The sequence below is a fragment of the Trachemys scripta genome, chromosome 2 (assembly GCF_013100865.1).
Source record: "Trachemys scripta elegans isolate TJP31775 chromosome 2, CAS_Tse_1.0, whole genome shotgun sequence".
Taxonomy (NCBI): Eukaryota; Metazoa; Chordata; order Testudines; family Emydidae; genus Trachemys; species Trachemys scripta.
In genome coordinates, this window is record NC_048299.1 from 161,687,474 (window position 1) to 161,711,762 (window position 24,289).

General features: G+C 41.2%; 1 protein-coding gene across 3 annotated transcripts in view; it reads right to left on the reverse strand.

Annotated features, from left to right (window-relative positions):
- Positions 1-585: 585 nt before the first annotated feature.
- Positions 586-24,289, reverse strand: part of RNF152 (ring finger protein 152) — a 58,558-nt gene continuing 34,854 nt past the window's right edge. For 2 of the 3 annotated variants that reach the window (XM_034762074.1, XM_034762075.1), the window contains exon 3: positions 586-8,325. In XM_034762074.1, coding sequence (XP_034617965.1) covers positions 7,542-8,153 — 612 coding nt within the window. In that variant the 5' untranslated portion in view covers positions 8,154-8,325 and the 3' untranslated portion in view covers positions 586-7,541. Of the gene's footprint in view, positions 8,326-19,589; positions 19,664-24,289 lie in introns of those variants that run through there. The other variant, XM_034762076.1, reaches the window with a different exon arrangement.

Consider the following 24,289-nt stretch of genomic DNA (forward strand, 5'->3'; position numbering starts at 1 on the left):
ACTCAAAAACAGTGTACTATGGGATTTACAGTCACAAAAGCATTTCCCTGTTAATCCTACTTTTAAGTTGCAAAATAAAGTTTCTTCTACTTTTCGTATGCTTTTGAAAATCATTCAAAAGACTGAGCATGATTCAAGAAAGCACCTAAGCCCATGCTTAAATCCATCCCTATGCCGAAAAGCACTAAAGCATGTACTGAATTTTAAGCATGTGCCTAAGTCCATTTGACTGGCTTAACTCAATGCATAAGAGCTTTCTAAAATAGGGATGTTTTCCTGACTCAGAGCCCAACTGTTTAAAGAAATACATTTCTTAAGCAAATTTTAGAATTTGAGAAGCATTCATGTCCATTATACCAAATTATTTAAATGTGAAACTATACATAAGCAGTTCAGCCAGTAGATTGGCTCAGATGCTTTGAGAACTGGGCATTCCTTTCCCGTAGTGGAAAGCGGAGCCTTTCTACTATGGGGCAAGTTGATTTTAAAAATGAACCAACATCAACCTATCAGCTTCACTTTCTTAAATTCCATATAATCTTTCTCTGGAGTGGAACCACAAACTTTCACACAAAAATAAATAAATAAATAAATTATCACATTTATTCCATCAACAGAGGTAAAAGGACTAGCTACAACATTTGTATGTTACTGAAAACTGACCCATGATCTTAGAGATATGAAATAAACAGAATCTAGTTATTCATAGTAACAGGACAATTAATTTCCAATTCTTTAGAGACTACATACAACTTAGATTTGGAACTGAAGTGAAATTTGAATCTGAAGTCAAGCAACCTGACAAGTTGGACAAGTTCTCAGATATTGATTGAGACTCAGATCCCTCTTTAATGGGTCCCACCACAGAAATTCAGAACCATTCAGTGCATGCAACTGGGGATAGGTGATGGAAATTTTCAAGACTGATGCAATGACATAAGACACGCTTTATAATTCTTAAAATAGGCAGGTAAATACTCTTGGGCAAGTAACTACTCGACTTTCTCAATTGCCTTATTTACATCAACTTGAAAAACAAAACAGAAAAACCCAGCCCTCTTATATAACCCTAATTTTTTCTTACATACAAATGTGAAGTACAGCAATACTGCCTTTGTCTTCAACTAAACAACTTCTTAAATCAAACAGGCGTGACAGTGACATTAACATGGAATGTCTAAAGAGCTTTGTGGCATTGTTCTGGACTTTTCTTGCCAATTTTGTCAGTCAAGTTTATTTTTGCAGTGGGACATGACCATCTGTTTCCATACATTTGGCCTTCAATAGAAGCATGCTTGTAACTCATGCTATTCCCAGGATTTAAGGACTTCTCGGAACCCTAGAACAGCCCATGCACTTTGCAAATTTCTTAATTAGGCAGAAAACTTAACTTCCAAAATACTCAGCCTCAAAACTCAAAGAGGTCCAATATCTGAATTAACCAAAATTTCAAGTTGCTTGGCCAAACCACTCTTGAGCTATGATATGACAAACCATCTAACTCCCAGGCATCAGAAATAACTAATCTAATTCAGCTCAAATTTGCCTGATAAAGGTCTCCACTTACCACAAATACCCAGTTCCAAGCCACTGCCTAATCATCCCTCCATTCAATTTTGCCCCTCCTCCACATCTCTTCATCCCAATCAGTGCAATTCAAGACATCTTCATGACAGTTCCGGCTCCCTGCTAATTTCATGAGCCACTATCCAAGCCCAAATACCCTTTCCTCTTGCTCATTTGACAAACCCTTAATAACTCTCAAAACCCAACCTTCCAGCCCTGCTCATTTCAGGGCCCCTCATCCCACCTCAGGCAGAAGCCTCTGTACAGTCCCCAGGCAAGCAGCAGTTCAATGGCTCCTCACCTGAACACCAGGCCAGGATGCAGCACCGACTCCAGCACTGATACAAGATGGGCAGTCCCAACAGGATCCAAGAACTCCAGTGTTTGGGGAGAGGGGGAGTTTAGGGGCAGCAGCTAGGGGACAGGTTAAGAGGCAGCTTATCACAAGGAACTGAGGCAGAGGCGTGGACTCCTCCACAATGAAGAAGATGCCTCAGGGTGTACAACACCCCCAATATAGCCATACAGCATTCGTCCATTCTTGGTTACTAATGATCCTCTCAATCCTAGGTAACAGATAGTCTTCTGAGCCTCGCTCTGTGTGTACACGCGCTCCCCTCAGCTTTCAAAACCCTCCTCCCTCTCATGTTCCCATGAGCACACATAAGTCCTCACTTTACCCGTATACATATTGGCTTCAATGTGATATTAATATGCGTGTGTGTGTGTGTGCGACTCCTCTCTAATTCCTGCTTCTGGTGTTTAGGAAACTGCTTAGTGAAAATTTACCTAATGTTTAGATCTAAAATAAAGAGATATTTACTGAAGCATTAATTGAATGCTGTAAAAATCCATTCCCTGGACATTTATAAGGCTTTAAATTTCAACTGCTTAGACAACATATAAGTGCTCATTTGCTAAAGATGCTAAGGGCAGTTTGAGAAATGTCAGCTAACACCGTTCAATTTGAGAAGCGTGAAACAAGCAGTGTAGTTTGACTTGGGTCAATACTGGCATGCAAAATGTTAACCTGACAGAGAGAAAGAAAGAAGAACAATCCCAGCTGTCAGGTCTAAGGACAGTGTAAAGGAAAGGAAAGGTCATTCATATGTTGTAATTCCATTGCAGCATTCCAGTAGAATCTTGCTCTGCTAAATACTCAAACATAAAGGTCTTTGCTTTAACTGTATATGAATCCTTATAGCCGCCTGGGTGATGTTTGGATTCATTTGTCATCATGCATTCCCCCCAAAAAGAAAGAAACCCCCAAATTTAAAACCACATTCCCTGGGCATCTGGCAAAAGGAAACATTTTAAAGTCAGCATTCCACTAAATGTATTTACTAGACATATGGATGTCTCCTGTATGATTTATTGTGTTGTAATACAGCTTGAATTCACAGAAGCGTGTTTAGATGTGGAATTTTTGATTCTGGCCAATCTCTGATGAACAGGTCACAATGTTACCTTAGTGCAATAGGTATTAACACACACAAAAAAAAATCCAGATAAAGTTTAGGCTTATAGTAGATTCAAATCATGTATCTGTTACAAGTGAAAATAAATTGTTTGGTCCCATCCTCACCGTGTTTGCTTATTTTGCAGTGGATTTGTTACATGCATAATCTCCATTCAAGAAAAACCTCATGCCTGTAACACTAGCGGGGGATGGGGGTTGGCTGATCTGGATTAAGGAGCACTGCCATGATTGGGGGGGGGCAGGGAGGTGACGCATACCTGCCTGCACAATACATGCTCAGGCTAATGCCAGTAATATCTCACTTTTGTAAGGAATAAATTCACTCACAAATTTTAAATCACTTGAAACAGAAAAGAAAATCTTTGTAGCTCTGTGGTCATCAGATGTAATTTCTACTCAAAAATCAACTATTTAACAACAACAACAACAAAACTACTATCCCCCAACACAGACACACATACACACACACCCCTTTTGAAAACTATCCACAGCCCATACTTAAAAAATTTGTCTTGAGGAACACAGCCAAATGCTAATTTTGGTTACACTAGTGTAAATACAAAATAATTCCACTGAGTTACTCACTGTGCTGTTCATTTTAAGGTGAAAGGACTAGAGAAACCATAACTCACTTGATGTATTCATTCTATTCCTGCTAATATTTTATTCATACCAACCTTCATTAATAAAGATGAAACTTTAGACTCATGATTGCTCCCTGTTTACAAAACTACCATGCTTCTTTCCATATCGTCTAAGCATGATCACTTAATACACAATTTTCTAAAAAAATCGCACATACCAAAATTGCGTATTTTGAATTTGTAAAATTCACTGAACAAACTTTCACAAAGTGAATCCTATTTCTGACTCCCAGTAAAGCACAAGCTAAAAACGGAAGCTGAAACCTTTAAAATAAAAGAAGCTGTACTCTCCGTTAAACAAACAAATAATAAACCTTCATAAACGGTAATTTGTCCAAAAATGCAGGTGCATAAATAACTTCAGGCAAGATTTAGTATAAATAATGTTTGCTCAACTAGTACCTATGCCATAAAAAAATAAAAGTTTGTCTTCCTTTTTCAAGAACTGAGTAGTGATCAAAAGAGTCGCTGATATACAAGGATTAAGAACCTACCCAGGAGTTGATCATTTTGGCATGAAATTGGTGCAGAACTGGGATATTATGTGAGTTTAAATGTTTTTCCTGGGAATAATTTCTCTAGCACATTTTGCAAAGTCATAGCCATAGATAGCGGTCTCCTTTCTGAATGCCAGGTCTTGGACTGAGAAATATAAAATGGAATAGATCACACTGCATTTTAAAGTATGAATATTAACCTACTTGAGAAATGGTCTAACACTGTACATTGCAATATTCTACACTCATCAGCATAAAGCTATGTGATCTAACATGATATGAAGGTTGCAAAATTTCAATGGTAGTCGCACTGCCTAAAGCAAAGAAGAAACTTCCCCCATAAAATTATATTTTTGAATAGGCGTTAACCCACAAAAAATCTTGAGGTTTTATTTATTGCACTCACTCAAAAACTGTAAAACAGGCAAATATCAGAATCAGAAATTAGGTCAGCCATGCATTTCAGCAGGCTCTGAACAGTACAAGAAACTCACAATAACCAAACAATGCACTGTGTTAAGTAATAAAGTATGGTGTTCTAGTCAGATGATGCCTACATCATTAATACCAGATTAAACCCCATATTTGCCTGTTGTGTAATGTGTTATGCAGTGTAGCATTTTAACCTCATTTCTGATTTATCCTTCCAACTACACTCTTCGTGTGGGGAAGGAAAACCAGCACCTTTTATGAGAGACATTATTTGAAAAGATCAAGAGAACCTGCTTTGTCAAGAGCTTCAGTTAGGCATTTTATGATCATTCCAATGTTAATATTAATAGCATTGTACTCACGGGGCCTTCTACTCCACTGTCTTGCAGCTTGTCTAGCCATTTACACTTGTGCTCAGTGAGTGCAAAATCGGTGTCAAGTGCCGCCATTCTGATCTGGTAGCATTTCACGCCCACACCCCCCTCACATGCCGCGAGGGTAGATGATTACAAGGGGCGAGGCAGTAGAGCAGTATGTCCTCTAACTGTATACTAGCATGGAGTCTTCTGAAGGCAGAAATATTAGCGGGCTACAGTTCCATTACATGCTAACATGTAACATGGATGTAAATAGAGTTTTCCCTACAAGACGATGATACAGATTAACAATTTTAATACCGCATGCATTTGGAATTAATATTCCTTCCTATTACACCCCACTTTCACTGATGTCCAGGTGCAGAATGTTTATAATAAGCGTTTGTAAACCAGGTTCTCTGCATATTGAATATGGTTCTGCATGTGCTCTTCTTAGTGGAAAAAAGGAGGTAACAAATGTGTCACCTCTGGGGTATTTTCTTTGTTATGCCCTCACAAATGACAGTAGATAAAAGCAGGCACAGTGCACCAGGAGCTTTATCTTCACGCGTAACCTTACATATACTAATTTAACACTCAGGCATATATATGCCATTCTTTAGAGAACAGACATAAAGCAGGAGAGAGAGAGAGAAGAGAGAATCTACCATTAAGGAAGATATGTGCTCTGTATTTTATTTTCGAATGAGAATAATGTTCATAATGAGCCAATTTTTCTTCAGTTGCACTGGTGCAAAACCACTGACTTCTTTTATGCCCCTAACTCAGTTGGAACAAGGTTCTCCAGTGTTATTACATAGGATTGAACCATCTCAAATTAACTATTAGAAAGCATATTACTAATAGATTAGAGGTCATTGTTCACTGTGCTTACACCTGTGTAATTGTCCATTCTTCATACTAGCAATACAAATCAGGCAAACCAATAGTTTTTTTTTGCCACAAGTCCCACTCTGACCCTTAAAAAAAAAAAAAAATCAAACAAATCCAGACTTTCAGCCAGATTCTGATACCCTTACTCATGCTGAATACCTTACTCCGCAAGAAGTCCCACAAAAGGTGATGAACTTTCTTGTTAAGTGAGGTGTTAGCATAAGTATCCTAATCTGGCCCTTTATGAGCAATGAATTGCAGTCACCCGGGCTTTGTAATGTCAACATGCAGTAAAAGATAGATCATTTCCTCTTGGAAGTTTCACATTTGGCCCTAAGAGTAACAAGGTTTAGATCACTGAAAGGAGGCACAGGGCCTGATTATGATCTCACACAGGTTTTACACCAGTGTGACTCGGGGTTAGGAGAGGCAGCATGGTCCAGTGGATCAAGCATTAGTCTTGGACTCAAGAGCTCTGGGTTCTGTTCCCAGTCCTGCCACTGACCTGATCTGTGACCTTGGGCAAGTCCCTTTCCCCTCTCAACCTGTTTCCCATCATTGGTCTGTCTTATCTTTGTAGAGCATGAACCCTTTGAGCTGAGATATTTGTACAATGCTTGGCACAATGAGACCTCAATTTCTGTTCAGTCATCTAGGCATCCATAGAGTTACTGTCAATAATGACACTGCTGCAACTATGACTGAACATGGAGGCAAGGCTGGTCCCATATTCCAAAAATCAATTTGCTATCCAGTCCTTGCAGGAAGCATGTCCAGCACTTCTGTGACCCATCCCTTCACTAATCCCCAGGGAGACCAGAGCCTTGAGAAGCCTGCCTGACAGACCAGAGGTGAAACAGCATGTCCAGTGTTTACACTTCAAAGCCATACTTCATGACAGGGCTTACACCGCAGGCCTTTGGCTGCACTTTTAGGTAGCCCTATTTGTTCACTTTATTGCTCCTCTGCTTGGATCTTGCTTTAACAAAACACTTCAAAAGGACACTTCACTACAGGTGGAAACAAAATGAAAGTATATGACAAAACACACATCACCTACGAAACACAATCGCTTGTAAAATGTTTCTTTTTAAAAGCTATTATGCAACTTTCTAACTTATTTTAATTAATGTGCAATTTAAAATATATAAAAAGCCTTACCAACTAAATGAATTTTTTTTACAGTTCCCCTTCACCCCCCCATTAAAAAAATATGTATGGACTGGCATTGGAATATCTTTACTGAGTCTTACACTGATTCTCATGTTTAATTCTACTTATACATATAGCATTTTGAGTTTAATCTACTGCATTTAAAGACAGAGTGATCATATCATATACTTTTACAGTATAACCAGCTAAGTAGATGTCTTTAGTCTCATAACATGATAAAAATCATTAGAAGTTACAGTCCATTTGATCAATGAGGATGGTGACACATGCAGTCTTCCTCAATGCAGTTACCATCAGATGCTCATTATGATTTTCTCTGTACTCTGCTGAGAGGTCTCACATTTCGCCTTTTAGGATTGCCTTCAGACTGTCAAACAGCTGTCCGGTATCAAGCGTTCTGTAGTAATTGGTCAATGTTGCAGTGCATCATCTCACTCGAGCCTGTCATCACCACCACCCCTAAATTATCCCATTAGAGTATTCTGGGAGCAGACCCTTTTCAGCCACAGGAAATCACAGTGAAACGCTTGGAAATGCAAGACATATTGTGGAGGACTATACCAAGGAGAAAGACCAAAACGCACGCCACCAAGATCACAGTGCAAACACCTGACCAAGTGGAGCTTTTCACAACGCCCCTCCTGTCTTGCTCCTCCTCTCCGACTTCCTGCGGGATCCCTCCTTGCAGGGGCTGCTGCTCAGTTGGGATTGTCATCACAGTGACAGACTTTTGCTGACTACCTGGCAGGAGGCGACAGCCAATGTCTCCTGGCAACAGCGCTCTCTCCTTGGAGATGGGCAAGGGCAACATGTAGCACCCATTGCTAGGAAGTTTGATGAAGACTGGGGTGTGCTCTGAAGTATGGGGAATTGCAATCACAGCAATCACCTCTGGGTCATCAGGCAGCTGGGATACAGAAAATCCCGGTGGCAGCTTAGTGATACCTCGGCACCAGGGACATCTCAGGTCCTTCTGGCTTGTCCTCATCTGCTGAAGGCAAACAGAACAGCAGGTATGCTTACAGTCCAGCAACTTGGGCCTCCGTCGGGGGCTGTAATAATTGAAACAAATTTGACATTCCAGCAAAGAGTCCTGGGACAGTGTCTCCATTGTAGCCCTAATGGAGAAAACACCGAGTATCTTACAGAGTCTTGCCGTATAGTCCAAAATCTGAAGCCTGGTGTAGTTCCTCTCTTTCCGTGACTTCTTCCTTTTATCTCACCAGTGAAGGACAATGGTTAGGCAGTTTGTAGACGAGCATCTGACTTTAATCTTTTGGTATCTGAGCAAAACAGAAAATTCAAATGAACCAGGTTAATTGGGAAGACCAAACAAAATGCAGAGGGAAAAAAAATAAATTTTAAAATGCAGGAGAAAAGAATCTGCACCTCTTAAAATGATTAATAACTAGTGTCCTTTTTTAGAGCCAAATTTTCAGGTCAGTCTTTACCGGGCTTCCATTTTTGTAGCTACATGTAACCATCAACACAATTTTGCAATGGCAGTTATGCCCGCAAAAATGGAGACTAGAGTCTGAACCCTGGCCCTTAGCCCATTTTTCACTTAACACATTTTTAGAATTTCCCAAATATTTCTGAACCTTAATAATCATTTCCATTTAAGCCTTTAAACCCTTAAGAATTTTTAGCTATTTCTACTAAGTCTGTACATGAGATAAGTAATGCAAATGCTTAAAAAGAATAAGTTTTTCTAGGCACCTAAGTTATGCCAATAAAACATATGCATGAATGAGCAAACAACTAACTTCATTGGTGTGACCCTAAAAACCCTCGATGCCAACTGACAAAGCGATCATTGTTCTGTTACAGTAACTCTTGACAGGCCTGACAAACTCACTGCACCTAACACTTTGCTTTCATAGCACTTACTGAAAAAGGGTCAAATGAGGTGTCTAATAAAAGCTTATGTCATATTGATACTCATAATCATTGTGAGATGTACTTACAGATGATATTTAAGGAGTTGTGTGTGTATGTACTGAAAATATATTTTAGAGACTGTGTAACAGGCTGGGTAGGCAAACAGATTTTTGCCAGACAAAGAGATGTATCTCCCTCGGTAGATTACACATTGTAAGCCAACAAAGCGAGCCCCATTTTGTATACAACATGGAGCCAGCACACCAGGGAATGAACCACAGGGGATCATCCTGACTCTGCGAGCAACACAATGAATTCTGGAGTATATGGTGGGGTGGAGGGGACACTTTGTTATCCTTCAATGAGGAAGCAAAAAGGACAGCGCTTTCTGTATGCATTGCAGAAATGGGGGATCCCAGCCAGGTTGGCTGAAGAAGCTGGGGAATTGCTTTAGGTGAGATGAACTACTTTAGACAGAGGTTTCAGCCTGATATAGTTAAGTTTAGAATCTAAGAAACATGTTATACTTTTGTTTTATATGTAACCATTTGTGTTTTCATCATTGTCCTTATTCACTTTCTCTTAAATCTTACCTTTGATAATAAACTTATGATTGTTTTCACTATAAACACACCTCAGTGCTGTGATGTTATATTGGAGCTGATATTCATTCAGTTGAATCAAACAAGCTGATGTGTGCACTATTTCTCTGGGGACAGCTTAGATGGTAATTTCTGTGAGTTTCCAGTGACTGGGTCTGGACTCTACAGGGGAACACTTCAAAAGGGATTCGTCTGCACCTCTTATTAACCTTGCAAGGCAAAGCAAGAGCTGAAAGAGCCCTCAGGAGATTGTTTGGGTGGCTAATAGACTGGTGGAGTCAGGGAGTGGACACCCAGTTAAGCATGAGCAAATCTTCCTCTCATTGAGGCAGGGGGATAACAAGGTGACTCTGACTCCTGGGCACCCAAGAAAGCATCCCAACTGAGAAATGCATATTTGTGTGCAAATAAAAGGGAACTACTGGCTTTTCAGTAACATTAACTCTTTGTATAGCTACAAGAATACTTTGTGGGCAGAGCTGGGGTGCTTTCCTTTGAAAATTTAGCCCAATAACATCAATGGAAATTAAGCTCAAGACTGCAAGCAGTATATGACCCAAGGATGGCAAAAATCCATTAAGTTGTGAATAGTGATATACTAATGCATTATATTAACATATTAAAGAACAAATATTTATTAATACTGTTCTCCAGCATGAATAATTGTACTGGTTCTACTTATTTTTCAAGATGATTCTTTCAAGTTTCCACCTATTTCTTAGTTCAGTACATTAAAGATCATTTGTTTCCTTCACTATTGTGCCATGGGGTTTTTGTTTTGTTTGCCTATGATTTTGCAGGGTTTGTGAGGCCTGGGGTGGGGACATTATATTTTTCATAGATTTAATCCCAAAGGGACCACTGTGAGCATGTAACCTACTATATAATACAGGCCCTCTGACTTCCCTGAATTAATTCCTATTTGAACTAGAGCATGTCTTTTAGAAAAACATCTATTCTTGATTTTAAAATTGCCAGTGATAGAGAATCCACCACCGCGCTCAGTAAGATGCTCCAATGGCTAATTACCCTCACTGTTAAATAACTATACCTTATTTCCAGTCTGAATTTGTCTAGCTTCAGCTCCAGCCATTCAATCTTGCTATGCCTTTCTCTGCTAGATTGAAGAGCCCATTTTCCAATTTTTATTTCCCATGTAGGTACTTATAAACTGTGATCAAGTCAACTCTTACCCTTCTTTTTCTTAAACTAATAGATTAGTTCTTTGTGTCTATCACTACAAAGAATGTTTTACAATCCTTTAATAATTCTCATGGCTTTTCTCTGAACCCACTCGAATTTATCAGCATCCTTCTTGAATTGTGGACACCAGAACTGGACCCAGTATTCCAGTAGCAGTCACCCCACTGCCAAACACAGAGGTAAAATAACTTCTACTCCTACTTGAGCATTGCACTGGGAGCTCTTCAGCTGATTATCCACCATGATGCCCATATCATTTTCAGAGTCACTGCTTCCCAGCATAGAGTCCCCAATTCTATAGTATGGCCTATATTTTCTGTCCCTCCATTTGGGAGTACTAAAATGTGTATTGTTTGCTTGCATCCAGTTTACCAATCTATCCAAGTTTACCAATCTATCCAGATCTTTCTGTATCAGTGACTGTCCTCTTCATTACTTACCACTCCCTCAATCTTTGTGTCACTTGCAAACTTTCAATGATGATTTTGGTTTCCCCAAGGTCACTGATAAAAACATTATATAGCATAGGGCCAAGTACTGATCCCATGGTTCCCCACTAGCATCACACCCGCTCAGTAATAACTACCTGTTTACCATTATGTTTTGAGACGTGTCAGTTAGTCAGGTGTTAATCCATTTAATAGGTGCCATGTTAATTTTATATCATTCTAGGGGGTTTTAATCAAAATGTCATGCTGTACCAAGTCAAATGCTTAACAGAAGACTAAATATATTACATCAACACTATTACCTTTATCAACTAAACATGTAATCTCATAGAAAAGGGTGACAAGTCAGTTTGACAAGTTAGTTATACCTTTCTGTCCCTGCCCACTTCACTGTATTTAAGAATATTCTTTAAAGGAGTCAGTTGGCATATGTTTGTGGAGACAACTTTTAAATAAAAGTATTTCCTAGTCAGTACTAATGGGTAAATAACAATAATTAAACACACTTGCACAGTGATGTTTGTGTTTTTCCTATAATAGTTTTCCAAGATTGAATTATCAGCCAAGGTTTGTAGCTGTGAGGAGAATTTTTCCTTTTCATAACATTTTCTCCCCCCTTCTCTTTCCAGTTCATACAACTGGTCACAATACCCTATTTAACATGTAAAAAGCAACAAAGAGTTCTGTGGCACCTTATAGACTAACAGACGTATTGGAGCATGAGCTTTCATAGGTGAATACCCACTTCTTCAGATGCATTTAACATGTGACATTATAGTTACTATCCCAGAGATGATGGAAACAAAGGATGGAAATATGGGATTGCAATACTGGATTAGGCCATAGGGCCATCCATTCCTGTATCCTGCCTCTGGCAGTGGCCAATACCTGATACATCAAAAGACACAATGTGTGCAGTGGGCCACATCCTCAGTTGTCACAGATTGATACCACACCACTGAAGTCAGTGGAACCAGGCCAATTTACACCAGCAGCAGGTCTGGCTCACAATGTGCCTTATATAATCTCAGTGATTATATCGACACCAAAACAACCAAGAGCAGAACTGGCCCAAAAATATATATATATCTATCTTGTGGAACCAAAGTGATGATCACAGAAAGTGACACCTGCGTTCCAATGGTTAAAAAAAATTAAATAGATTTGCTTTTCAAAATTGGGCACATTGGTCGTAATGCAAATGTTTGTACGTGCAAGAAATACTTCACAAAGTAGCTACACGTCAAACCGTATAGCTCTCAGGCGTGACCGTAAGGGACAGCCCCAGGAGGCATTCTGCTCAAGGAAGAATGAGTGCAGGCAAGGCAGAGACAGCTGCCCCTTCATAGATTGCGGCTTGCTCACATCCACTGGCCAATGCATAAAAGGGAGAGTCATAATCACCCATGGGGCTCATGGACGGGAAGTCTGTCTTGCCCTCACATAGGCCACAGACTTACCTGTGTCCTTTCCCTCCTCTCCCCTCCCCCAAACTGGCACACCTGTGTAAGAACCAAGTACAATCTGACCAATCATGGGGGAAATGGGTAGATAAGGCCGTGGCTACACTCAAAACTTCAAAGCGCTGCCGTGGGAGCGCTCCCGCAGCACCACTTTGAAGTGCGAGTGTGGTCACGGCGCCAGCGCTGGGGAGAGCTCTCCCAGTGCTGCAGGTACTCCACCTCCCCGAGGGGATTAGCTTACAGGGTTAGGGTTTTTTCACACCCCTGAGCGAGAAAGTTGCAGCTCTGTAAAGCACCAGTGTAGCCAAGCCCTAAGTAAAAACTTTCAAACTCATAAAAATAAACTTGAGTGAATTATTTGGGCAGATCTTAAGAGTGTGGGTACATGGGGGAGTGTTGTCTGTTTTAATATGGTACAGGAGCTAGCTGTTCATACTATCAATGTACATAACTCTGAGATAAAAAAGTTAAAGGTACAGTCCAGGTTATACACAGATATCCATTAAAACAAACAAACAAACACACACAACAACAACAACCAACAACATGAGAACGTCGAAGCTATGAAAGCCCAGAAACTCAGCTGGTATAAGTCAATATTGCCACACTAAGGTTCTAGCCCCCAAATTTTTGGACGTCATGAAATTAATTGGTGATCCACAAAACATTTTTGACCCTATTTGGCACTCTCTTATACCAGTGTATCTCCATTGACATTACTGGAGTTAAACCCAATTTATACTGATTTCAATGAGATATGAATCAAGCCCCTTATCTCTGATCTTCTATCCCTGTCCAGTACTGTAGTCTTATCTACAAGTACTATCAACTCAGTGACTCAGCGTTTTATATCTGACCCAGTGTCTCCGTATAGTATTTAGGTCGCTGCAAGCATAGAAACGGGTGGAGAATTCAGAACTTAACAACAAAATAAAAGTCACCTTCAGGCAGAAACTAGGCTAAGAAATTTTCATCCCAAAAGGTGTGAAAGTTTTGGAAAGTTATGAGCAATTTAAAGGGAGTGGGATAGAATGGAAACCCTTATAGAACTGTAACTCTAGGCTCACCAGTTGTACAACATACTGTGTAAAGACTAATGAAAGAAGTAGGGGTGACTTCATTTGCAGGAGATTTTCTACTGATAAAATAATAAAACTATCTCTATTATAGGTAGAGCGTAACCCTGGAAATGGTCACTTCTGCGCATGTGTCTTTAAATGTCATCTTATTTATAGCCACACACATTATATGGATATAGCGGGGTGGCCAAACTGTGGCTCGCAAGCCACATGTGGCTCTTATATGGTTAAAATGCAGCCCATGGAGCCTCCCACATTCCCCCCCACTCTCCACCTACAAGACTGGGGTGTGGGGGGAGCTCAGGACCTCTGCCTTGCAGCAGGGTGGTGGGGTAGGGGCATCTGACCCAAGGGGAGGGGGTCCCTGGGCTCAGGGCTTCAGAAGGAGCAGGGCAGAATCCCCGAGCCCCAGCAGGTGCTCCCCAGCTTTCAACCTTCTTCTGAAGATTGCAGACTTTTTCTGAAGATTCTTCTGTCATTTGTGGCTCAGAGGGTCAGTAAGTGTTTGTGGTGCTGATCCAAACAAAAACAGCTTCCTTTCACCAAAGGCCTCAAAATGTGATCAGGCCAGCTGGAACATGCAGTTAGTCTAATTCCAGGTGAAGATTGCTTAGGAACATCTAAGAATGGGTTAAATATTAGCCTCTGTCATCTAACCCCTTGGTCTCTACTGCAGCAGAGTTCCCGACATCATTTTGGAGGTGCAACATTTGACATAATGGCAGCAAAATGAGTAATTTTACCTCAAAATATACTGAAGCCCCACAACACCCATTCATTCTGCCACAGCTCAATTTTAAAAAGTCATCACCTGTAGTCAGAATTAAATAGGGAAACAGCTACCACCCGTTTGGCTCACTGTGTGTTGGTGAGGACAGAAGGTAAATCACATGAGCTCTTACAACATTTATGTACCATTTCAGTTTAATTAATGTGTCAAGAGTTAGTGTTCCAACTGAGAGCTTCTTTGGCCTGGGATTACTATCTATCTAAATGAACTCCTTAGAGTTTGTGATCAACATGCTTCCTAAATCAGGCAAAAGGTGCTGAGTTATCCAAAATGAACAGCTAGTCCAAAGGTTAGTTAGACTGGACTCTTCCCAGGTTTGCACAGCCTGTGGAGCCAGTCAGGTCTCATATGAGGGCATTGCTGACTTCAGCATCAGTCAGAAATGTTGTTTTACCATTAGTTGCTCTGATTATCGAGTGACAGCCAAGAAAAAGTTGCTGACAGAGAAGAGCCAGTAAAGACTGTCAGAGGTATCCATCGGACTCTGAAGGAGAGGGGAAACATGACAGTGAAATCAGACAGAGACAGAAGCAACTGGAATTATGATTAATAACCCTGAATGGTGGAGATCTGACAGCAAGCTCTGCAGGGCTGAGAGACAACTAGTAATATTAATAAAAACTAACGGGGTATGAAAATCCACAAGCACCAAAACAGAAGTGTCAGAAAGGTGCAGAAGCAGATGAGAACCAGAGAGGAATATGTAAAGCAGATGAATCCTGCAATGGTAGATCAAAGTGAAATGAAAGAATGGATGGCTGAGAATGTGACAGACCCGCTTCCCCCCCCCCATCCTCCCACACACACACCAAGAATTCAGGCTGTCATCTGGAATAGGTAACAGTTTTTAAGATTTGAGAAAGGATGTGTGATTAAAGAGCAATGGAAAGGCAGAGCTCTCAAGATGCTACAATAAATAATTGCAGTTTGCCAGGCTTGACATCTGCTCAGCTAGTGCGATGTCAGAGACCCAGGCTGGTCTCCAGACTCTCATTCCTTGGGTCAACAGGAAGTTAGAAATGATAAGGTGCCAACTTCCTGTTTCCAGACAAGCAATAAGGAGGGACTGACATTTCCTGCTCTTTTTGCAGCCAGTTGCAGTGTGGGATGGTATTGCAAAAGATAGAGGTAGAATTCATAAGGCGTATGTTGCGGTACATCTGGAGGAACTTAATAAGAGAACATGGAAAAGGAATCGCAGATCAGAACAAAATTAGGTTTACTGCAGTGAAAGATCTGCAAGAACCCTAGTTAGACTGGCCAGAACTGACCCCAGCAACAGGATCCAGTGGATCTTTGGGCCCACTGCAAAAAAATAAAGAGAATCTAGTGTGTGCAATGAGATTTGCTCAATCAATGGAGAATACAATAGTATTTATTTGCCTGTTAACATAATAATCCTGTCACGTAAGCATGGTATCAATTATATTGGACCTCTGAAGTCAAGGAGAGTTTTCCATTGATTTTTTCAATGGATTTTGGCTCAGGCCTACAGTTAAGAATTATTTTCATGCACACTTCATAGCTTAGTCAAGGTTCTAAATTATATAAACTTTAAAACCTTTGAAAAATAAATTTAAAAAAATACTTGTATAATGAAATACGGTATGCAGAAGATTAAATATAACAACACATTTCAAAGGCTGATTTATGGACATTGATATGCCACTGACAGCTTCAAACTTTGGACAAATTTATGCATGCACATATATACCATACAGCAAGGTTAATATCAAACTTTTAGCAAGGAAGCATATTATAGCAGTTCACCTTTATCAAGGAAGGTTCATTATGTAAACTCCCCAAACACATTAAGCATTCTTTGAAAGCATTACAGAGTATGTATGATTTATGATGAAGAGAGTTCCATTAATTTCAGGTGCCCTAAGGCTAGAAAGCAGATATGGGGGAACAGCCCTTTCTCAACAGGGGAACTAATTGCTAGAATCATCTGCCCTCAGATATGAAAGGAAGTGTCTGCTGGAGTCTCTTCAATTTAGCAAAGATGGGGAAATTATATATTAAAAAGTTTGGCAATGTTTTCACATTTGTGCACGTTTCAAATAATTTTATATTCTAGCTTTGCTGTTGTGTGCATATCCGGTTTTTACTATCTGATTTCCTCAGATCTTATTTATGTAACTAAGTAACTGAGAGCATCACAAACATTAATGAATTTATTCCTCCCAGCACCTTCGTTAGTGCATATTATCCCCTTCAACACCCAGGGAATGGAGGCACAAAGAAAAGAGTCAATTTGCTCAAGGTCACATAGTAAACCTGCAGTAGTAACAAATGCAACCCAGATTTCTTGAGTCTGAGTCCAATGCCGTTCCCACACCACCATCTTTCAATTCATGAACCATGTCTCAGACAAAGGTGGCAAAGCTACAAATAGAATCTTTGGGCCAGATTCTGAGTTGTAATCTGGAAGCACAAACAAGCTGGAAGCAGATGGATTTTCTCAACCACAAGATTCCCCGAGCATGGAGGAGTCCCCAGCTGACAGGGAACCCATATAGCACACAGGAGCTTTTCCATTCCTTCCAGTGCACACATGAACTTTCCCATTGACTTTGAAGTCAGTGTGAGCCTGTTAGCTCGTACTTTACAAAACCTGCCCTAAAACACAATTCACATGATACAGAATTTTGTGGTTTAGTTTTATGACCAAATAAATTAACAATGAGACAATAAAGTTCATCATACCTGGTCCCTAGACTTGGCTACTCCCAGGGCTCCTCCCTCCAGATCACTCAAGCCCACACCTGAGATCCTCCCTCTCTGCATAGTTACTCACACTTGTGTAGAGTGAGTATAAAGAGGACGCAAAATGATGCTATTCTGATTTGGTGTCATTTTACACCCAAGAGGGCAGATTCTCAGCTGTTTAATTGTCATAGCTCTGTTGACTTCAATTGAGCTATGACAGTTTAAACAAGTTGAGGATCTGGCCCAATTTCCACAAGTGTATATGACTTTGCAAGTGAAAGGTAGTGGAAAACCAAGCCCACTGAAACTGTACATGAGATTGGACATTTCTAAGGGCTAGCTACAGCCTGGCTTTTGCTCCAGCTGATTGGTGCTGAAGAAATTTTGGCAAATATGCAAAAAATTTCCCCCTGCATGGGGTGACTGGAGGGGAAGCTGACCAGAATAGTAGGCATGGCCAGGAAAAAGGGGGCATGGACGGAATGTCTATCCCAGCCAGTGTAAAGCTCTCTGAAGTTGCTCTACTTTACGCCAGTAACAGGGGTCAGGGGCATGAGGGTAGCTGGAAAGTGTAGCTCAGACACAGCCCAAGATCTGGGCCTAGACATTTCCCTGGTGGAGAAAAAGTGAGACAAAAACAAACTCTGAAGTTTACAGCTACAGTTACATGATGCAAATTTTTCTATTTGCCCTCACTGACCTTTTTCCTCCTGCCTGTTATCTGCAAACCTAGAGAAACTCTCAAAATGTTCACATTCCCGGGTTCCAAGAGTTAGCCATCACTTGAGAGTAATCAGTACTATTCCAACAGCAACAGTACTAGACACCTGTTATGTTCCTGTTCACCAAAACATTGATATGCTTATTCCCGTTGAGTCAAAACACCACAATTAAAGCTGGATGGAAATTGCCAGACAAAATATTGTCAGAAAACATGAGTGTATCCAAATCAAAACATTCCATGAGAGCATGCAAATTCTGAGGTAATTCCAACATAAAACAGGCAGGTTCCCTGCCAGTTCACTCACTAAGCTTCTCAGCAGCCTGGTGGACTGCTGGGGAGCCCCAATTCCCAGGCTCCCAGCTCCTTGGCAGCTTGGGTTCCCAGGCTCCTCAACAGTCCTTCCCGCCATCAGACTTGGGGCTTCCTTCCCCAGAGGAGCAGCACGGGCAGATAGAGACCTGGGACAGGTAGCAGTGGCACCAGTATGTTGCCAAATTGGAATATTTCCTTGTGTGTAAAATTCCGAGGTATGGGGTTTTGTTCCAATTCAAAACAAAACAAAATCTTAAACCCTTGCAATTTCACTCAGGATGGATATTGAATTTTTCAGCCAGCTCTAAGTAAACACATACGGTTTTGATCTGATGCATCTGAAGAAGTGAGGTTTTTACCCACGAAAGCTTATGCCCAAATAAATCGGTTAGTCTTTAAGGTGCCACCAGACTCCTTGTTGTTTTTGTACATACAGTTTTATTATCCTTCTTCGTCCTTTGTTGTCTTATCTTAATTATGTCCTAATCACTCTAAAAACACAGGAGAGAAGAAAATAAATCATCTCCACCACAGAATCAGAAGTTCACTGGATACTTCTGGTTAATTTTAATAGGAATGATTGGGAGTGGAAGGGAGTGAATTTATTCCACAACCATTAGAAGTAGTTTTTGTTCAAGACATCAAGAGTAGGTGACCAGTAAGAAATATTTGGAAGCTGTTCCAAATATACTGCCACAGTCCTGCAGTCGGAGATTTGTCTGAATAAGGACTGTAGGATTTAGTTATTTTGTGCTCTAAGTTACAGTTTTGATTCCAATGCAATATCTTCTTCAAGGGGCTTTTCATTTACACCATGAGAACGCTGTAGCACTGAAAGCATGATGGCTGTTTACTGCAAGACTCCCTATTGTTTCAAGAACAAGAAAATGAGATACCCACAAGTAAAGCACCCTTTCTCACCTGTGCTTTAGAGAGAACCTTATTAGTTAGATGACAGAGTTCCCTCTCCCATTAGAGCTCTGTGCTTCATCTGACATTGACGGAGTCTTACTGATACCAGAAGAGAAACTTAATTAAATGCGCACGCTCCCTCCCTCCCTCTCTCTCACACACACACACACACACACACACACACACACACACACACACACACAGATTTTGGTATTTTACTTACTTACCACAATAAATCTAAAAGACAGAGATCTAATTTAAAATAAATCTATGACACACACGTACCGCACCAATATAGGTCAGTGGGTGGTTGAGCTGGAATCAGCTTGAATTAATATATGAGACAGTCAGTCTAATACAGAAGAGAATTCTCCAGCTCTAGGGTTATTGAATGACTTAATAAACTAGGTCAAATCCTACCTGCAAATAAGCCCAAACAATGGAGCAAAAAAGGGATTCAACGCTGCACAGGGCCTAGGATGCTGCAATTTCACAGGTACCTAAGAAAACAATGCCTTTCAAATGAGAGTTTTAATTGTGGCAATTCTACTCTGTTTTCCTGTCACTTAGACTACTGCACTTGCTCTCACACACACAAAGCGTGATTTCCTGAGGAAGTGATTCTGGGACCCACACAACTAAACAGTTAGGTTAATGCCATTATTCTGGTGAATTTGTTTTCTTCAACTGATGGGAAATGAAGCAATAGGACTAGGGGCACAAAAGAAATACATTTTCCCCAACCCAGCTAATAATCACATTAGATGGGATCATGATAAGAGCATACTGAGTTATAGATTTCATGATGATAGTGAAAAGAATTCTCTCTCTTTAGATCATAACTAAATGAAATCATTTATCAGTAGGGGGTTTTCTTTTTAATGTATTTTTTTTCTTTTTCTTCTGCTTTTGTGTGAATTTAGTGCTTGTGAACTGTATTGAGAGTCCAAGAGATCGAAGTCCTCTTTTTACTCAGAGAACAGGTGTAGCATGAGCTATAACCCTCTAGGAGTTTGTCTGCACAAGAAAATTATATATAGTTAGAGCCCTACGAAATTCAGGGTCCATTTTGGTCAATTTCACATCACTGGATTTTAAAAATCATAAATTTCGTGATTTCAGCTATTTAAATCTGAAATTTCAGGGTGTTATAATTATAGGGATCTTGACCCAAAAAGCAGTTGGGGAGGGTGTTGCAAGATTATTATAGGAGGGTTGCGGTACTGCTTCCCTTACTTCTGTGCTATTGCTGGCGGCGGCACTGCCTTCAGAGCTGGGCAGCTGGACAGCAGTGGCTGCTGGCCGGGAGCCCAGCTCTGAAGGTAGAACCACTGCCAGCAGCAGCGCAGAAATAAGGATGGCATGGTATGGTATTGCCACCCTTCCTTCTGCGCTGCTGCCTGCAGAGCTGGGCCCGCATTAAGCAGCCGCCCCTCTCTGCCCTCCCAGCTCTGAAAGCAGCAGCACGGAAGTGGCATGGTATGGTATTGCCACTCTTATTTCTGTGTTGCTGCTGGCTGGGTGCTACCTTCAGAGCTGGGCAGCCATCCAACAGTCGCCGCTCTCCATTTGCCCACCTTTGAAGGCAGTGCAGAAGTGAGGTTGGCAATACCGTGACCCCACTAAAATAACCTTACGACCCCTCTGCAGCTCCCTTTTGGGTCAGGATCCCCAATTTGAGAAACTCTGGTCTCCCCATGAAATCTGTATAGTATAGGATAAAAGCACACAAAAGACCAGATTTCACAGGGGGAGACCAGATTTCACAGTCCGTGGTGAGTTTTTCATGGCCATGAATTTGGTAGGGCCCTTTATAGAGTTAACTAACATGAATCCTTAAGGTTGTACTCTAACACGGTCTAATTTTCTAGTGCAGACAAGCTCTGGCAGTGAGCTAGTACTTTACTTTCCACGCCTTTTCAGTCCCTAACACCTGTGCTAATATTGCCAGCTAATACCAATTGCGGCGGTGGCTCTTGTGATGTACAAACTAGCTTTCTGCAAATTGGACTGAGATCAGCAAACTTGTTTCCCGCTGGACAGCAATTGCCTGGTAACAACTTTTGGCACCTGATATTATTAATACTCTGCTCACTTTCTAATTTAGGGTCCAGTCCAGCTCCTGCTGAAATCAATAAGAATCTTTCCCTGGATTCCAATGAGAGATGGTGCAAGCCCTTGCTGAATAAGTATTTACTATCTCCAATTTCTGAGTGATCCGTTATCTGGATTTCTAACACCATCTCTCCTCCAATAAAACCCCTTTAAAAAGCTCTAGTAGTATATACCCCAAATACAAAATTATTTCATGTTTTACAACCAAAAGGTGCCTACCCTGGCTATTGACATTCTACAAGGTCCCAGTTCAGCCAGATCCTTAAGCACATGCCTACCTTTAAGCATGCAAGTAATCCTAGTGAAATTTGTGGGACAACTCACATGCTTAAAGTTAGGCATCTGTGTAAGCACCCTGCTAAGCTGGGGCCCAGAAGCATGATCAATTAGTACAACAGTAATACCCAGTAATAGCAGAAGAAATATTCCACTCTCTCCCAGAGACCTGGTGGCCCTCTGAAAACACACACCCCAAGGCAACTGCACCTTCCCCCCGAAAGCTGGAGCTAATAGGATGGGCTTTGCAACATACCCTACAGTTTAGTCATTTCAGAGCAAAGGGAGGGGAATGAATGCCAAAGGTGAGAGGCCCTCACAGAAAATCCCCACACAGTTGGATCCAAAGTCGACTGAAAGACTCCCATTGACTTTAATGTGCTTTGGATCTGGCCCAAACAGATGGGGAGGGCGGGGGAGAGGAACCTCTAGCTCCAAGCATCTCCACTGATCCGCAACTGAAGCAGCATCACATGTGGAAAAAGGCATCTCTCAAGTAGGTAGTATAGCGCTCTCCTGTTCGTGGCCATGACTAAAGGCTAAAGACTGTTGGAGACAAGCCTGCCATGTGCATAATATCACAATTCCACTGGCAGGAGAGAGAAAGATAAATTAGATACCTGAAGGCTGAGCTCAGAGCTGCAAACAGCATAAGCTCTGACAATCATGCTTGAAGAAAGCCATGCATTCTGAAGTTCAAATTCTAAGGAGCACTAAGATAAACAATCCCTGTAGGCATCACTGTAAACCTACAGTTGCACTGCTTCCTGGATACTGCATTCAATTCCAACATTCTTTCATTTGCTTTAGCCCATGGACACTTTAGCTGCAAGGCATTTATCAGAACTGCCAATGTTCTCCAAGTCGTATCTCATTCTCTACAAAGAGTTTCAAAGTTCAGGCCAGATGATGCCCACTGTATTTCTTTCAATCAGATGCAATCAATGCTTGGCTGCTTTCAAAATCTCCTGGTCTGATATATTTAATTTGGCTATATTTACCCAACTTCATTGGAGTTATACTGTTTGTGAGAGGGAAATGGCATGAGTGAAAATATTGAGAAAAGGCTGTATTATGCCTGATTGCTGCAGGAATCCTAAAACAAACTAATTACCTTACCTCTTGTTTTGGGGCCTAATCCTGCAGTGTTGACAGATTGGCAATTTACCAGCACAGGATTGGGTTCGTGGCTAGTCTGAAGAGTATAGCAAAGGAAGTAATGGATTTAGACAACGTAGCAAAAACAGATTCTCTATCCCCAAAGATACAATGTGCCCCAATTTACCAATTTTACTTTAAACTACCGCTCTTCGAAACCACACAGCACTTGTGAGCATTTAGCTAAACTTACTTTTGGTTTATTGTAAGAAAGGGTAAAGATTTAACTAGAAATGAGAGAAAGTGGTGGAAACAAATGGTTACAATACAAAACAAAATCATCACACACACATCTGGGTCTATACTTATTAATAGCTGCCTTTCCTAACTAACAAAGTAGGTTCCTCCCTCCCCACAAAAAACGCTTCATCTGTTGAAGAGCTGGCTGGTTTCACAAGAACAAGGATCCAAACATTCATGAAAACACCCCCACTCTACAAGGGTCTGTGAATGGATCCAGAAGATCTGTCCCTTCTCTGTTTGATACTGAGTCTTTTTTCCCTAGTCATATTCAGGGTGATCCCCTGTCTTGTAATGTTCCTTTTTTACTTGTAAGTGGTGTCGATTGTTAGCAGTTGCCTCTGGTGATTTTTCATTGAAAGTCTAAGGCCTTGGCTACACTCGCGGATTCACAGCGCTGCCGCGGCAGCGCTATGATGCGCGAGTGTAGTCGCGCCGCCAGCGCTGTGAGAGCTCTCTCGCAGCGCTGCAAGTACTCCACCTCTCCGAGGGGAATAGCTTGCAGTGCTGCGAGAGAGCGTGCAGTGCTGCAGGCGCTGATTACACTGGCACTTTACAGTGCTGCACTCGCTGCGCTCGGGGGGGGTGTTTTTTTTAGACCCCTGAGCGCAGCAAGTGCAGCGCTGTGAATTGCCAGTGTAGCCAAGGCCTAAGGGCTGGTCTCCACTAGGAACTTACATTGGTATAGCTACATCGGGGGTGGGGGGGGAGGGAATATCCACACTCCTAGGAGACATAGCTATACCAACCTAACCTCTGGGGTAGATAGCACTAGGTCAGTGGAAGAATTCTTCTGTCAACCTAGCTATTGCCTCTTGGGGAGGTTGAGCACCTACACCAATGGAAGAACCCCTCCTGTCAGCATAGATAGTGTCTACACTGAAGCACTACTGCTGCACCTCTGTAGCATTTTAAGTATACACTTAGCATTGTGCAAGGCTAAACAATTGAACCTTGATTTGCATCACCAGCTAAACAGGGCAGGATGACAAATCCTTCCTGCCTGAATGTGCCATCACCAAGACACATTATTATCCCCTACTGATTAATTTTTATTCCAAGTCCACAAAGCATACTTTCACATACAAATACATTATTCCTCAAATATTACCCATACATTCATCGCAAAATGGTTATGAATCTCAGCAAGTTATGAGCTTTCTGTAGATACCTTACATGTTACTCTTTATGGAGAAATATCCTGTAAGACATGTGTTTAGTGTGATGAGTTTGTCAGGTCTGAGACGAGAGTAGTTTGCAAAGAACAGGAGACCCTTCTCTTAGAAGAGTCTGTGTCAGAATCATTCCCATCAGTTTACTGGGTAAAACAT